Source organism: Fundulus heteroclitus, chromosome 12, assembly GCF_011125445.2.
Source record: "Fundulus heteroclitus isolate FHET01 chromosome 12, MU-UCD_Fhet_4.1, whole genome shotgun sequence".
Lineage (NCBI taxonomy): Eukaryota > Metazoa > Chordata > Actinopteri > Cyprinodontiformes > Fundulidae > Fundulus > Fundulus heteroclitus.
In genome coordinates this window covers 31,792,733-31,810,500 of record NC_046372.1, presented here as the reverse complement: position 1 = coordinate 31,810,500, position 17,768 = coordinate 31,792,733, and the positions used below count along the sequence as shown (strand labels likewise).

The window sequence follows — 17,768 nt, the reverse complement described above, 5'->3', positions numbered from 1 at the left end:
AAATATATATATTTTTTTTCAGCCAGGTCCTGTTTGTTATTACGACCAGATTTTAATATTTTGTCTGAACTGTTCTCACTTCAGACAACGTATGCTGGTGTTACATCTGTGACCCGGTCATTCAGAAACCTGGTAGGAAGGTGCCGACGTTTTTTTAGATAATTTAGGTTGTTTGTGTCTTTATGAAACCAGAAAGAGGTGCATTTAGTACTTGATGGGAGAAGATGATACTGGTAGGATGGTTCTATTAAAGCAACAACAACACCCTCTCTCTGTAGGATGTTTTATATCATAGCAGGAACAAGAAAAGTCCCTCTGTGCGGAAACGGGGAGGCCTGTCTCCAGGAATCTGTGCCTGGGTGTTGTGAGTCTTGGCAGAGCCCGTCTGTCCATGGTTGACGTTGGAGCGCTGGATTATTGAGAGAATTAGAGAAGACTGGAGGATTCTTTGTAACTCATAAGCATACAGACAGAGATCAGAGTCTGGTATGCCTGCATGCTGTCTTTTTAACATTCCCTTGTGTGTATAATTGTGCCGTTGTGTGTCTGTGTGGTTTGCTCTTCAGGGCAGTCTCAACATTCTGGATCGCCAACCCCAACAACAACCTCATCAGCAATGCAGCTGCTGGCTCTCAGGTAGCAACAGGAGATTTCATTTGAGAAGAAGGCTTTAAAAGGATGTTTCAGAAATTATTAAAATGCACCATGAAAAAGAGAAAATGAGTCAACAAAATGTGAATCACTTCAAAGGTATCTTAAATTATATTCATTAAAAGCCGATCCATTGGCTTTGGTGTTCCCGAAGTTTAACTAGACAGAAAATTAAAGATTTTCCTGCTCATAACTGAGTGATCCATCAATGAAACGAGACTTAAAAACCAATAGAGGAAAGCAATAACTTTCTAAGACTTCTCAATGTGAAAGTATAAAGAGGATTTGCTTTCTTACTCGGGCATTTGTTTGGTTTCAGTTCATTTGAAGAGCAACTTTTGCCTGTTAAATCTGACTTTTATTGCCATGGCACAAAGACGACCCCAGAATGATATCACTTTCTGTCCCAGTATCTCATAGTCTGTATGTTTTCTGCTCTCATCTATGTAACGATGTCCGTAATCAGCCGTTTCTCTGCTCTTCCTCCCTATCCCAGGACGCTGGAATATGGTTTGTGTTCCACAGCTCTTCCACTGGAGACTCTCATGGGCTGGTACCAGAGACCAAGGCAGAGCTCACTCCTCTGGGAATTTTTTACAACAACCGTGTACACTCCAACTTCAAGGTATCCTTGGTATTTCTTGTCCTACCAACCCTTTATTGTACCACAAAACTCCAGATGTGTCTAGTTCTACTTCTGTGTTTCATACAATGACGAGAAAAATCCATCTGTATGTTAAGCAAGCATAATTGGTTGTATAATTGCTAGGTTCTTGCCTAAAGGTATGTCTTAAAACACGTGGATACACGCAGACATGTGAGCGGTGGTACAATGGTGCTCTGTTTTGTGATGACAGAAGTCAGGCAGGTGAACTGTGAGCTCTTTATCCAGTCTGACCACAGCTGCCTCCAATAGAGGAAGGAGCCCTGCGGTTAAAGACCAAACCTCTCTTCTTTCAGCTCACACCATAAGTTTCCATATGCACAAGAAACCCTGTGATTTGTCACATATTATATATTTTTTAATCCCATTTTAAACATACAGACCTTTCCAAAGCCTTTACATGGGCATCATAAATTATCTACAGAAGCGTATTTCCCTCCATTTATCTTTAACAAACTACCCCCGCTCAGCTTATGTTATTCTAGTTTTTTTTTTTTTTTGCATTTCTCAGCTCTTTTAGCAACACACTAGATACAAACCTGTCCAAGACAGTTCTTTTTATTTAATTTTAGTTTCAGGGGAAAATGTTATTGTATTACAATCATACTATGATCTTCTCAGGCAGGGCTGTTCATTGATAAAGGAGTGAAGACTACCAACGCCAGTGCTGCTGATCCCCGGGAATACCTCTGTCTAGACAACAGTGCAAGGTGCGTATTTGTGAGCAAGAGCATTTTAGATGTTGTGCTGTGTGTGTAAATGAGCGGTTGATGTAGAAAAGGGTTTTATTAGAATAGCAAAAAAAAAAAAAAAAATTTGCAAAAGCAATCATACTCCATGAGAAATCAGACATTTGTCTCGCTCCTGCAGGGAATGACGTAATTTCGTTCTCTCATCCCCGTCTGTGAGGGTCTCCCTGCTGTTTCTCGACGTCTGAGCAAAACCTTTTTTTTCTTAAGGGGTGTCCGACTACTGTACTGTGATTGGACAGGATTTAGATGGCTGTATTTAGGTTGGAGAAGCGGAAATGTCTCACACATCCGAGTAATTGCAGTCTAGTCATTTTTGCTCACATGCGGCATTTACTCCATAATTTATCCAAGATATTTGGCAGAGTAAAACATGCCCATTTTGGGGAAAATGCTAAATAAAATCTACAAACCGTAAGGTAAACGGAAAGCAATTCCTGGCCAGGTTCGTCCCCATATAGGTCCGTCCTGGACAGCTCAGTAAATAATCAATGAAACATTTTAATAAACAGTGTACTTACCCATGGTAGGAGCTCAGAAGTACAGCAAACAGATAAGCAAATTAAACAGTGATCTTTGAGCTTGTTTGAGCAGCAACTGCAGCTTTATGTTGATTGCTGGCTTGTTTATGCTGGTGGAGCTTCCAGAATTTCTGGTATCTACTGTAGTGTGAATATGCAATCTCGCAAGTCCGGTGGTACGCAGAGGGAGCCTCTATGCAGCCAATAGGTGAGGGGGGAAAAAAAATCTGTATGGATCCGAACTTCGGGTCGGATGAAATCGGATGCTTTAGTGTGTTACAGTTTTAGCTATGGCTTTTAAAAAATAGCAGTAGTTATGTTTATTTTCCTCATGGAAAAGGTAGACCCTTACCCTAATCCTCGGATTTCCAAAGGGCTACCGACAGCTCCAAATTCAGTGTGATGCACAAACGGCAGAAGTTCAGAGTTGTACTTGTTCAGCCTTCCTGTTACCTGCTCAAAGTCTAACTCTCTCTTGCAGCAGAATGAACAGACATGTTGCAACATCTTGTCAAAAATAGATTCCCCTTTTAAATAGCTTCTTGTTGCTTTCACTGATCAGAATAATATCAGATTTTTACGTTTCCAACCACCTGTCACCAGGTAGGGCTAGCCAAGCTGATTCAGATTTTGGTAACCAGGCTGCTTCGCTGGACATCTCTAGTTTTCTTCCTTAAATTAATGTGAATAGTACCAATATGGCCACGTTGATTATTTATCTTTAAGTCTTGATGAATTATTTACGTGTTCCAAGTACTTTATGCATAAACACATAACTTATAGCTGTGCTCTGTTGAACGGTCTGTGGTTTGTTATCGCAGACATCATGTTGTATAATTACACTGTGTAAATATGAAGGAATTTGTGGTTTTCTAATATATTTGTTTTAAACCACAGCTAATTAATGTTTATGAATAAAGTTATTGATAGTTCCCTGATGGAGACGTACCGGGACACGACCATTGACAGAGAAAGATAAGTGTACGGCTTTATAGTGTGTTGGTGCATTTTGGTGGGATGCCTGTCAAGTTTGTGTTGACAGAGAAAACAAGACTTTACAGACTGAGTTTCCACTCTGCTACCTATCCAAACACAGCCCCCGACTCGATGGGAGAAAAATCTTATGTGTCCACTGAGACTGCTGGCTGCTGCACACAAATACATACAGCATGTATGCAGGAGTATGCAGAGGAGGATTATAAACGTTAATATTAGTTATTGACATGCAAAAGAGGGGGGGGGGGGTGTTTTTTGATTGTTAAATAAAAAAACCTTTCTGGATAGAAAGGCAGTCGGTGGAAAATAAGAGCTGCCACTATGTAAATGTAAATGTCTTTATTTGCATCATTCTTTTCTCTTTGTCAGATTCCGACCCCACCAGAATGCCGACCCCAGTCGTCCTCGTGTGGCAGCAGTCATCGACTCCTTGATTTCCTTTAAGAACAATGACTTAGGAGCGTGGATACGAGGTGGAGACATTATCATCCAGAACTCTGGGTGAGAGTTTGACACAGATCTAAGACTACTGGATTATTTTAGTCAGGCAAGCATGGTGCTGCCTCTAGGGGGTTGTATGTTAATCATTTTATCATGCATTTTCAAATAATTTTCCTCAACTTGATATTTTACACAAATTTCTTTTAGTGACGCACAGATCAAATTCTTTTCTAACCAATAATGCAGATTTCCAGATTCCTTTGTAATCTGACCTGCTCATTTAGATTTTCTTTCCAAGGATTATAACACGTGCAATCTCATTCTTGTAAAGTTAGTCACCAAAGGAACATTTTGCACGTTTTATGATCCATGTTTGTTACATGTCATTGTTGAATTAAGACTAGCGGAAAATAAAGTAATCACAAGATCACCACAGTTTATGAATCATGGCATCTGTCCCCAACCCTTTATCCGATTCTCACTAAACTAAAAACAAGCCGTTTCAAAGAATGTTGTTTTATAGTGGCATACTGACTGAAAAGTGGATTTTTATGAAAATAAATAAAATACAGTCAACAGACAACCGGCTAATGTTGATCACTGGCCAAGTACAGAGCCATTTTTCTTTTTTTTCTCTCTCTTTCAAGTCATAAACAAAGATAACTTGAATAAACACAAAAAAGATTATTTCAGTTCTTCCATCAGCTTTTCCCACTCAGGGGTCACCACAGCGAGTAATCCGTTTCCATCTAACCTTATCTTCTGCATCTTCTTCTCTCATATCAACTACCTTCATGTCCTCTTTCACTTCATCCATACATCTCCTCATTAGTCTTGCTCTAGGTTTCCTGCCTGGCAGCTCCAGTCTCAGGATCCTTCTACCGATATCCTCACTATCTCTCCTCTGTCCATGTCCAAACCATTTCAGCCTGGCCTCTCTGGCTTTATCTCCAAAACATCTAACATGGGCTGTCCCTGTGATGCACTCATTGCTGATCCTACCCATCCTCATCACAACTTAAGCATCTTTATCTCCCTCCACATGTTTTTTTTTTATACATCTGTGGAATTTTTTTACCCAGTCCTCTTGGCTGAATTGCTTTGTTTTCACCCACACTGGGTTGTTTTTGAGCATGAACGGGCTGTTTAGTGTCTTGGCACAACATCTCAATTGGCTTTTACTCCAGAGCCAAATTCATGGATTCAGTCAGGTACAGCAAGATGTCCAGGACTTGAAGCAGCAAAGAAGCTCAACACCGTCACACTACCACCACCATGTTTGACTGTTGGTATGATGTTCTGCTTCTGAAATGCTGCTATTTTTTTTTTTACACCAGGTACAAGTGGATGCATGCATTCCAAGTAATTTCACTTCTTTTGCATCTATTCACTGAATTTCTTTCACAAAAGGCCTTATTATCATTTTAATGTTGTATAGGAAATGTGATATGGGGCTTTGTGTTCATTTAATTCATCAGTGGGTTCTGACTGGTCGTCCTCCCATTGATGAACTATTGACTCAGTGTTTCTGTCGTTGTGGAGTCATGAACACTGACATTAAATGTGGCAAGTGAGTCCTGCAGTTCTTTAGATCGGGTCCTGGATTCTATTGTGATCTCCTAGATGCACTCCTGGAGCAATTTTGGTAGATCAGCTGTGGGCTGCAAAGTATGGCGATGGCATTAATATCGCAAAATATTGCGACAGTCATATCAGTTTTGTTTAATTTAGTTTATTGATTTATAATACACATTAAAACCTCCAAATAAGGAGACCAAAGCAAATAACAAGTTAATAAAAACACACACAAAATACATTGCAGAAAACTAAATAATTTAGTTAAAAGGGAATGTGCCTAGGAACATAAAACACTGTCTGTCTAAACAAATACGTCTTCAGTTTGCTTTGAAAAGCCGCACTTTGGTGATGGCACAGAGGATAAAATACTACTTCCTAACTCTGGGAATATATTAGCCATCAGTTACTGCACTCTAAGCATTCCTTTGCGATATAGATAATACGCACGCTAATTTTACAGTGATGATATCTTTGTTCCATCTTTTTCTCCATTTGTGGATAATAGCTCTCACTGTGGTTCACTGGAAACCCAAAGCCTTATAAATGTTTCTCATCATATAGGGCTTTTCTTTATTTCAGGGTTTATATCAGGTGTTGCTTTTTGAGATCTTTTAGCCTACTTCATGTCATGTGTAATGGGTTCTTTTTATGTGATTTCTTGATTCTGCAGACATCAGGCCTGGGTGTGGTTGGTGAAACCTAGCCAAAACATTTGGTCAATTTCAGTTAATTTATGACTAAAAGGGTGTAGCTTATTTTTTTACATAGGGTGTATGTAGGGTAGCTTTTATCCCATAGCAAGATAAGAAATTCCTTTTATTGTCCCACAACGAGGACAGAAGATTTTTTTGTGGATCATGTAGTCATGTGTTTTCTTTTATTTTAACAGGTCACACATTTCAATGATTATATTTGTGTAAAATTAACAGTGTCCTACCTTGTTTCTGTCCCTTATTTCTGGAAACTGGAAAGCATGTATGATGCTGTTACTTTGCCTCAGGATTTAAAAATAATATAGGATTGTTCTACATGTTTTACAGCTTTGCAGACAATGGAGTGGGTCTGTCTTTTGCCAGGTGTGTACTATAAATCATGCATTTATTTAGCTGTACAAATAATTTCACAAATATTTCCCCTTTTTCTCATGCTGCCATATTCATTTCTCAAAGATTACCTGTGATTATTAAAAAACAAAACAGTGCTTTGTTTTTGTGTTGTTTAACTTGTTTCTTGTTTCAAGCACAAATTATTAACGATGTATAAATACGTCACATAATGCTATATAATTTCTGCAGCGATGGCAGCTACCCAAAAGATGAAGGCTCCAGCCAGGAGGTGACCCAGTCTCTGTTTGTTGGTGAGAGCCGAAACAGAGGGACCAATGGAGGACAAAATAAATACTGGGGGACGGGAGGGATTGATGGAAAGATGCGGACACTGCCAAGAAACAAGTAAGGTCAAGAAAATAGTGATTAAATTATTGAGGAGGGTTAGAGTTGGTAAGGCACTCAGGTAGCTGGTAGGATTGAGTCATCACGATGCCACTGCAACTTTTCAAAGTAGATGAACTTGTGAAAGGAAGTTCTGGTTGACTCATTTCCCGTCATGATATTTTCAGCAGTTAATGAAAAACGGTGGCGGTAACATTTAGATCTTACCTTTTTTTTAGAGAGCAAGTCGTATTTAGTGTTTTCTGTATGAATGGAGTTTGTGTAACATAGCTTCTTTAAGAACACACTGTCTCTTTTAATTGAACTTCCATTGCAGAAATATTTATATGCTTTACCTGCTGCAACAAACTCTTTCTTTTGTCTTTTGGGAACACATTGTCATCTTTATCTGTTTCTATAATTCGCCATCTCTACTCACAACCAAGAGAACAAGATGAACAAGGTTCTCAGAAATAAAAAAAACTTTTATTTCCAAAAACTTTATTAGCTTGTAATACGTAGGGAAAACTGTAGATGTTCTCAAACACTCAATAGACACAGGAAATCTGACTCTTCTTCTGGTGTGCTCTCTGTGAGAGGTTTCACTAAAAAGATGCATTCATTATTTTCAGTGCATATCAAAGGAAACTCCCTGAGAGTGTCCAAAAATGTATCAATATAAATTATAGGCCTTAAAAAGTCTTAAATACGGATATTCTGTATCTAGTATGAAATACATTTAGTTATCTCACAATTATACATTCGGTTATTACATCAACTTTTTCTTCTTCTGAAAAATGTTTGCTGCTTCTATTTATTCTAAGATTCCTAGCTTTGATTGTTATACTGTGAAAAATCTGCAAACCATGTGATGCTGAGAAGGGATGCGCCTTGTCAAAAAGATTTTATCTACAGGCGTTCAGCCTTGCCAACAAACCTGCGAAAGAGTTGTGCTTCTGAAGCTGACTTACTGGCTTAAAATGGTATGATTATGCAATTAAAATCAAACAGTTAAGCTAAGTCAAAGATAAAAAAACTTAAATTTAGCCTGATTAAGGTATAATTTAAATTGCTTCAGCTATTAGTTACACACAGGTTATAAAGTAAGTATTTAACTTAATTTTCAAAATTCATGCTGGTCTTAATTTTAGGTAGAAATGAAGTAAAAGTCTTAAATTTGAATAACTGAAACTTGCTGAAACCATGTACGACTGCTTTTACTGTTCATTTGTTTATTGTGTGGGCCTTCTCCATCTGCACCTCAGGACATTCCCAATCCGAGGTTTCCAGATCTATGATGGTCCAGTGCGTCTTACACACAGTACGTTTCGGGGGTTCGTCCCCACACCGGAGCGTTTCACCAGTGCGGTGGGCTTCAACTTGAAGAACACGTGGCAGCTGACCCCAAGGAACAACCTGTCCCAGCTCAGCTTCCACCCCACTGTGAGCAAATATCTTTTTAACATGCTTTATCTGTTTTATATTGTATTTTATTTCATTAATTTAAAAAGTTCTCTTAAACTTTTCCACATTTTAATATGCAGAAACCACAAACTTGGCAGGTATTTCATTGAGCTATTGTTTGACAGACCCACACAAAGTAGTGCATAACTGAAGTGGTAGCAAAACATTTATTTTCAAGGTCTTTTACAAATCAGCTTATCAAGCTTTGCACACCTGAAGGCTAAAATATGTGCTGTTATTCTTTGCTAAGTAGTTTTAATCTCAGACAGATTGGGTGGATACAATAGATGAATAATTTTTGTCCCACAGTGGCGAAATCCGATAGAACGACAGCAGCATTACTGTGTGGTACAGCAGCTGCTATGCTGCTGACAAGAAAAATTGGCAGTGTCTCTCTCCCTGAATTTACTGATGTTTATAAAGACCGATGTGTCAGAAAGGCGAAAAGCACACTTGACCCCTCTCACACGTCCTGCCCTCCGGTACGAGGCTGCAGAGCATCCGGGCCAGAACCTCTAGACCATTGAAGAGCTCCTTTCCTAAGACCATCAGGGCAATGAAATGTCTTCACAAGTTGCCCTGTAATCTACCTGTTAACACCAGGGATGGGTGGCATGAATTGAATGCATGGAAACTTTAGAAAATATCTTACGTTTCTTCTCTAATTTCTCTTAGTGTGTGTTTGTGAACCTTCTTTTAAACTTTAGTTTATTGAGAACTATGAACCATGGAGAACTGTAACTCACTCCAGTTAATTGTCCATCATAAATGTGACAATAAACTAAAGTGAAGTGAAAGAGGGGGGAAAAAAAGTCCAAGAAGAAAAAGAAATACTGAACAGTTATTATAAATGGCATATTCAGATTAAGTAAAATGTGCAACAGAGTAAGGTAGATCTGAAAGTGTACAAAATGTGCATGTATGACTGGTAATAAAAACAGCATAGACTATGTAAAAAAAAAAAAAGGAAAAATCTGTTAACATAACAGTAGGGATGTAAATTTTATATTTTACGACAGAATAGAGAGTTGTGACTCTGATAGCCGTCCTTTTTACCATTTTATGTTAATTCTTCCTTTTGCTTTCTTGTATTTTATTCTTTTGTAGGTAGATTTTTTTTTTTCTTCTTGAAATGAAAACACTAAAATAGGAAGGGATTAGTATGAATAGGTTGACTTCACTTCATCATAGACCCACTGAATGATTTGTCCTAGTGATTATTGCCCATCCCTTCATCCTCCTGAGGCACCTGGGATCATATTTGAGTAGATCAGCGTTCTGGTAGAAATGGAACTGGATCTACTTCATCTGTGGAAAAACATTTTTATAAGACCGGTGCCCTCTTCTGGCTTCATTGTATACTGCAGTTGTAAATCTTCGAGAATATTTAGCCTGTTTGAATTGATCTCTTGGAAAACTTTACCAATTAGATGCAATTACATATTTACCAAAGACTGCCTAAAAATGCAATTGTAAAACCAAACGGCTTGTGTAAGTCGACTAGGTTTTTATGTTAAGGTTCATTTCATAAACAAAGACACCAGGATGCAGTATTTATTTTGCTGACATTTGTGGCATATTTTCATTGTGACTAGAACGGTATGAAATATAGGAGCTAATTTCAGATCTTATTTAATCTTAAAAGGATGTGAAATAAAATCTGAAGTAACGTTCAGGGAGGTACCTTCACAAGGATGAAGTCAAAACATATGCAGTTATTCACTTATTTGTTAGCGTTCACATGACTCCTCACAAATAACATCCTCAGGTGGCTCTTCGAGTGTTCTTTGGTCGTCCTGGACAGTGGTTTGAGGAAAACGACCTGGACGGGGACAAAAACTCAATCTTTCACGATGTGGACGGGTCGGTGACGGGCTACAGAGATGCATATGTCGGCCGAGCAGACAATTACCTAATCCAGCATCCTGACTGTGTGAAAATAACCCGGTGGAATGGCGTGATCTGCAGCGGCCGCTACTCTCAGGTACTGCACGGCGGGGTCCGGGTGGTCCAGGCCTTCTCTTTGACCTTTCCTGGTCTTAACTCACCGCAATATTTTCTTCCTTCAGGTGTATATTCAGACATGGGGAGCCCCTAGCCTGAGCTTGTCTATCAACAGAGATGAATATCCTGGTGCACCTCTGGTACTGAGGGGGATCAATAGCCAGGGGGCGTCGTCTCAGCAGTACCAGCCTATCCTGATGATGAGCAAGAGCTACACTCTGCACTGGAACGGACCTGCACCCAGAGAGCTTGTCCTCTCGCTCATCAATTTTGATAAGTGAGTAGATGCAGTTGGCTCCCATGTTTTGGAGCTGCTGACATTGATGAAGTCGTCAGGTGTTCATAATGTCAAATTGTGTACACTGTGGCTCGCAAAAGTATTCATAGCCGTCAACTTTTTTATAACGTTTTGTCACTTTTATAACCACAAATATAAATGTATTTTTTGGGGACTTTATATGACACACCAAAACTAAAAAGGATATCATTTAAAAGTGGAAGGAAAATGATACATGGGTTTCAAAACCATCTAAAAATAAAAATGACCAACTGTAGGGAATGCATTTGTGTCATGCCGTTGCCACCACTGAGCTATATTATACACTGGAGTGCTGATTTTGCCGAAAAAGTGAAGTCTCTGGCCGCCATCTTGCTCCTCCCTACTCTCACAGAATCCCATAGGATTTGGTTGCAACAACAAGCAGTTTTCTGGCTGTGTGAAGACGTTTCTTAGATAATTCTACAGTCAGTGGATGTACTAAAACTATCAACTACTTGGAAATTAGGTGCTAAAATATTTTACATGTTATTCATATGATGTGTATATATATATATATATATATATATATATATATATATATATATATATATATATATATATATATATATATATATATATATATATATATATATATATAATGCAAACTATGTCAGCACATGACTTTCTCATTACTTGATAGTTTTAGAACATAACATAAAAGTATATGGCATTTGACATTTTAAAAGTTTTAAGCCCCCCCTGAACATGAGAAAATCCTTGTTATTCGATGCTGTAGCGCACATATTCCCTAGTTACTGGGAGGAAATAGGGAGTACCAATATGGCGGCTGGTGGCTTCAAAGCGACTGGTTCTAACAGCGGGCGATTCGCACTCCAGTGTATAATATAGCTCAGTGGTTGCAACCCATTGCCTTCAGAAGTCACCTCATAAGAGTCCACCTTAGTTTTGTTCAAATTCAGTAAAAATCCAGCGGTTTTTGTTGAAGAATTTAGTGGTTTGTTGGAGAATATCAGTGAATTTCATTATGAAGACCAAGGAGTGCAGCAGACAGACCAAAGAGAAAGTTGTGGAATATTCCAAGCTTTCATCATCTCACAGAGCAATGCTCAGTTCATCTTTTAAAAGTGGAAATTGCAGGTTACAGCTGCAAAGCTGTCAAGACATGGCCGTCCGCCTAACTGTGCACATCAGGAAAACTAGCCAAGAGTTGATGGGATGATGGCTGGAGCTAAATACTTGGCAATACCAGAGCAAACCCTGTTAGAGGCTGCAAAAGACCAGAGTCTGGGATAAATGGGCAAAAATACACGATGCTGTAAGCTTATTATCCACTCACAGGGGATGAATTAAATGCCTGCTACACTGTTTGAATATAGAATAGTAAAAAAAAACACAAGTGGACCATATTTAATAGTAAGTGACTTTTGAAGTTAACTAAATCAGATTAAAGAGGGTTTAATAAATCGGCATGGTAAATTTTTTTTAGATTTTTATTTATAAATAAGTTGTTAACGCATATAGACAAATTCAAACAATTAGAACATTATGAAAAAGTTCATTAATTTCAGTAACTCATTTCATTAAATAAAAACACATTATATATATTTATTGCACACATACTGATGTTTTCAAGCCTTTACTTCTGTTAATTAGGATTTTTTTGCTTACAACTAATAGAACAAAAAAAAAAGCATTTTTATACAGAAAACTGAGTTTAATAAAAAGTATATTTAACATCTGCCAAAAGTTGTTACTTTCAAAGGCACTTTTAATTTGACAGAGAACCTTTTGTTGGAGGGCACATTTTAATTTATTGAATGTGATTGTATATTCTTCCCACTGAACAATTATGCCTCACTTTGCGTTAGTCTTTCAGATAAAATCACAATAAATTACATCAATGTTTTTAATATGACTAACTATGTAGAAGGGCAAAAAGGTGTGGGGTATGCTTGCAAGGGAAGTTTACTTGTTCAATCCGTAGTACAGTTAAAGTACAACGGTACGATGAATTAACAGGTTTTAAGGCACATATTCTGTGTTTTTCTTACTCAGAGAAGACTGGGTTCTGGTTGGACTCTGTTACCCATCAGACACCACATTTCAGATCATGAGCGACATCTACGACAGGCAAAAAAATACATTCGACGACATCACTGATTACGGCCCCGTGTCCTCGCTGGCCCAGCTGGAGGCGAAGCCCGCAGAAAGGAAGTACTTCTTTGACCAACCTGCTGGGTGAGGAAGTCCAAATACGATGCTCTGTCAGCAATGACCCTACATTTGAGTTTCTCTTGCTCTCTAGAATTTGATAGTATCGCAACATAATTAGGTGATGAAGAAGTCAGGAGATTTGTTGCCGTTTGGCTTTTAATACAGACAGATGTTCACCTATAAAGGTCAACTTTCTCGCAGTCTGCCACATCAGTTTTCATTGTAGCTGTCTCTGAGGCTCCACGTTTCTAAGCGCTTATTGAACTGCCTCTTCCTGCTGTGCTTGTGGCATCATTCCCAGCTTACTGTGGTTCTACCTCCGAGCGCGGCACGGACGGGATGGCCACAGCTACTGTTCAACAAAAGGCTGTGAAAGAGTAAAAGTCACAGCCACTACATCCTCCAAACAGGCCTGCAACTGTACCGCTAAGGCCTACCCCAAGTACTCAAAGACGCCCTCAGCGGTGGTGCCTCTGCCGGCTCCAAACACGCAACCTTGCAAAGACTGTAGGGCTAAGGAGGTTTGTCACATTACATCTCGACACTAAAACATTAACAGAAAAGCCACGGCTGTTGATCACGTGTCATGTTGTTGTTTCAGATTGTGTTTTCCAGTGAGCCATGGACGTCCTACCTTCACACACAAGTGAAGTCTTTGAGCAGGAAAGAGGAAGAACGCGGAGACAACGCCTCCTTCATCACTGTGAGCGTGCAACACTTCAAGATCAGATCTAAAGCCTCACTGTCAGTCATATCATTACAAAAGTAGCGTTTTACCTGTTGTAAATGTTTCCTGTTGCCCTTTAGGTGAATGAGGTTAGCATGCCCTTCTCTCAGTCTGGGTTTTTCCTGGTCTCGGTGGATGCTTGTTCTGGAAAAGTTGTCAAGAAAGCCTCATTTGGGAGTGTAGACTCCAAGATGAAACAGTATTTAAAAACAGGAATCCCAAAGAGGTGAGTCTCTGGAAAAATAAGGACACACTTCACGATCCGCACCCCATATAGCAAAACACATATCTGTTTGTCTCCAGGTCAATAGTACTGTTGGCAACACGAGGTCAGCCCAAAGGTTTGGTGGATGTGGCTCCGCATCTGGTCTCTTTTGGTTTCGCCAAAGCTGCTGATCTGCACAATAAAGGTAAAAATACCAGCAGATGACTTTAGCTCATTTGGATTTCTCTTTAAGAGCCATATTACATGTTACCATAAGATTGGTGGTTAAAATAGTGTTTTGTGTGGTTTTAATTTTCCTAAATCATTGACAAAAATGATTACAGAGTTGATGTCTTAAAGCAGGGGTGTCCAAAGTGCAGCCCAGGGGCCATTTGTGTGTGGCCCCCAAAGGCAATTGAAGAATGATTTGATCCCCCAGGACAGGTGGTTGATGCAGATGGAGACGTTTAAGCTTTAATTAGAGCAAATTTATTACAGACCAGTTAAATCTTATTACAATGTAAAATGTTAGGTACAACACAAAGTAATTGTCTTTTAATAACCTTGCTTTTCACATTCTCTTTAATTTCATAGTAAACGAGACCACAACTATTAAGGGATTTTTACTGAAATGCAGACTTTGAGGCACCAAAATCTTCTTTTTAGTTCATGTAAAACAATTGCCTAAATTACAGAAATCCTTTTCAAAGAAAGAATGACTCAATTTCTGTTCTTATTGCTCAGAATAGACCACATTTCTGTCAAGTTTCCTTCACTCAAGCACAACAGAATTTACAAACTGGATGGCCATATTTGAGTAAGGCAACTATGCCAAACCCTTTTATATTTTATCTACAATGATTTACACTTCCCTTTCCTAAAGGAAATCTGACCAGGTTGTTTAATTAAAATATTGCAAGCAAATATTTTGTGGAACAGCAAAAAACAAAGTCGCGGTATGATTTTTGGGGTAATTTCAGTTTTTGGTTTTAAATTATAATTTTTTTGGCCCTTGAATACTTTTTACTACACAATTTTGGCTCCCTGTGACATGTAAGCAATGGGCAGGTTTAGCATAGCAACCAATACAAAAGAAGCAGACTCTGGGGATTTACCCTACTGCCAACTAGGGGCGGGCAATTACTGTACCGATATGGTGAAAATCTTTTTATCGTGATATGACCTGTAATTCATCAAGATAACATTAACATTTTTTTTTGTTTGATTTCAAAAGGATCCCACTTCTTACTTGCTCTCTATACTAACTGATGTTGAAAATATTTTTTTAACCCCCCCAAATTAACAGTGTCTACTTGCTGCATAGAGGATATTTTTGAGCTTATGATCAGACGGTCAAGTGTATAATTGTCCGATTCCAGTCACCAGCTAATTTCCTCTGTGCATCTCTAGTTGTTCCCACATTCTTTCCTGCCTGGTCACTTACTTTCTTTAAACTCTGATATTGCTGCCTCTCACAACAGAAAGCCTGGCAATGTGGGGATTCCTGGGTGCTTCTTCGCCCCCCTCGTGGATTTCACTACAAAGCGGGCAAGAGGACAACGTGTTGGGGCTGCAGGAGCGCTACTTGCCGTTGGGTTTGGAGACTTATGGCTGTTCGCCGCTCGCAAGTCAAAAACGCAAAGACCTGGAGCTTCTCAAAAAAGCCACAGGGCAACAATAGCCAATGTGAATTGTTCAACTAACCAAGCCAAAAAAGAAATTCTTGCACACGAACACACAGCCAGTTGATGAATGTGAACTGCTGAACTCTTAATTTATTAACAGTGATGATTATGTTTACCTACATTGAGTGGGAATGAGGAGTGGTGATATGAACGGGGTAAATATTTTTTTAATGATTTTGTTTGGAGGTGTGTTTGTGTTGGCCTGCGTTTGGGGCCTTCTTTTAAGTCAATGCACTTTTTGTTTTATAGATCCAACAGCCAAAGCTTTAAAAAAGTAATTATTGCATTTATCTTGGACCACAGGAATAAAAAGACATTGGTTCATTAATGCTAATAATAACAAACTAATATCGGCAGGCAATAAATGAAAATACAAATGAATTTTTCTTTTAAACAAAAGAACATAATGGGTTAGGCACACAGGCCTAAAGGATATCAGAAAATAAATTGTGTTGTACCTGAAACTAGACATTAATTAAGGCTGAAAGTGGAGCGGTGTCTGAGCGTTACAGAGCAATTTAAGGCCGGGTTAAAACCTGTAGTGTAGGAAAATCCGAGCCAGTGGATTAGTGCTCCTAGCATACAACAAACCTTGAAAAATAGAGATTATACTCACATTTGTAATTAGTTGGAAACAACTCCTCGATAATGTGCAGTAAAACCTATCAGGCTCTTCTGCGTTTCTACCTGAATCTTAACTGGAAAACCTCTTCTGATCGTTGTGCAGCTGAAAGACTTCAGATTTTGAGCACCTTTGTTTGAATTCCTACATGGAGCTACTGGAGCTTCGCTTTCATGTTTATTTATCTTTTCACATCGACGATGTCTGAAGAACTTTGCCTTTTTTGCAGCACAAAGAGAGATTACGTCATTATTTTCTTTTTCTAAACAGAACTGAATGTGTTACCTGTTGTCTGCCTCATCTATTACCTTTTTTTATGTGCATTATTACCAAAACAGAATGATGACAATAGATGAATTTATGTACCATACTGTGCAGTAGTAGTGAGCAGAAAATGCATAAAGATCGTATACCTGCTGAGTTATATAGAGCTGTACTTTAGGATGATGTATTCTTTAACGTGTGTGTGGATGTGACCAGGGCTCCCCCACTGAGCATTGAAGTATCTGTTCATGGCTGACTGGGAGACTTTTGGAGTACAATAATAACCTTGTTGCCTTTTAACCACTGTACTGTTAAAAAAAGAGCAGAAAATGGGAGATATTTTGTTTGCTCAGCTTTTGTTCAGCTGATGCCTTTTTTTTTTCTGAGAGAAGAAACCTTGTAAATATGATTCTGTACTTGTACTGTAGAAATGATAGTCAATGTTGTATTTGCTGTCCTTTTTTTCTTTTTGTCACTTGACGAGTTATTGTAAATTTTTTAAAGTATATTTTGACCTGAAATTTCAGCTTTTGTTACAAAATCGCCTGTTGAATAAACATTTGTGTGTTTTTGGTAAAGTCTGATGTTTTGTTAACATTATTTGCTAAGAAAAATGTGTGCATCATTTTCAATAGATTTTAATCATTTAGATAGAAGATACACAATTTTAAATGTTTTTATTTTACAAATCTTAACTGAGGCATGTAATTCTAACCGGCCCCCTCTGAGTCAATACTTTATAAATCCATTCTTTTACTGCAATTATAGTTGCCGAAGATTTAGGGTATGTAGGCCTCCTCAGCTTTGCACATCTATAGATTGAAATGTTTGCAGAATAGCTGTGTTGGTCAGATTGGACGAAGAGCATCTGTGAACAGCAAAGCTATCCTCAACTAAACTGATGTCTAAAGTGGTCCATTCAGTCACATGAATGTGAGTTGATATAATACTGCTAGAAGATTAGCCTCTTTCCCATTCAGACGTTTTATCTCCAGGACTGTCCTGTCTTTACGTAGCTCCATCCATCTTCCCATCGAACTGACCAGCTTCCCGGTCCCTGCTGAAGAAAAGCATCCAAACAGCGCATTGCCACCATCACATAATTTCACCACAACGTTTAGGTTTTAAGGGTGATGTGCAGTGTTAGTTTTCCTCGACACATACTGTTTCAATTTTGGTCTCTTTAAAACAGAGCACCTACTTCCACATTTGCATCTCCTACACGGCTTGTGGCTAGCTGCAGATGGGAGTTTCTCATGGTTTTTCTTTTAGC

General features: G+C 38.7%; 1 protein-coding gene across 1 annotated transcript in view; it reads left to right on the top strand.

The window, feature by feature from the left end:
• The window catches only part of cemip2 (cell migration inducing hyaluronidase 2), a 41,070-nt gene extending 23,997 nt beyond the window's left edge, over window positions 1–17,073 (top strand). The window contains exons 10-24 of the mRNA XM_012863320.3: window positions 567–636; window positions 1,148–1,276; window positions 1,937–2,025; window positions 3,951–4,082; window positions 6,641–6,676; window positions 6,896–7,051; window positions 8,296–8,473; window positions 10,263–10,478; window positions 10,564–10,775; window positions 12,834–13,016; window positions 13,294–13,513; window positions 13,594–13,695; window positions 13,800–13,945; window positions 14,023–14,129; window positions 15,406–17,073. Of these exons, the coding sequence (XP_012718774.2) occupies window positions 567–636; window positions 1,148–1,276; window positions 1,937–2,025; window positions 3,951–4,082; window positions 6,641–6,676; window positions 6,896–7,051; window positions 8,296–8,473; window positions 10,263–10,478; window positions 10,564–10,775; window positions 12,834–13,016; window positions 13,294–13,513; window positions 13,594–13,695; window positions 13,800–13,945; window positions 14,023–14,129; window positions 15,406–15,605 (2,176 nt within the window). The 3' untranslated portion in view covers window positions 15,606–17,073. The remainder of the gene's footprint in view (window positions 1–566; window positions 637–1,147; window positions 1,277–1,936; window positions 2,026–3,950; window positions 4,083–6,640; window positions 6,677–6,895; window positions 7,052–8,295; window positions 8,474–10,262; window positions 10,479–10,563; window positions 10,776–12,833; window positions 13,017–13,293; window positions 13,514–13,593; window positions 13,696–13,799; window positions 13,946–14,022; window positions 14,130–15,405) is intronic.
• Window positions 17,074–17,768: the final 695 nt, after the last annotated feature.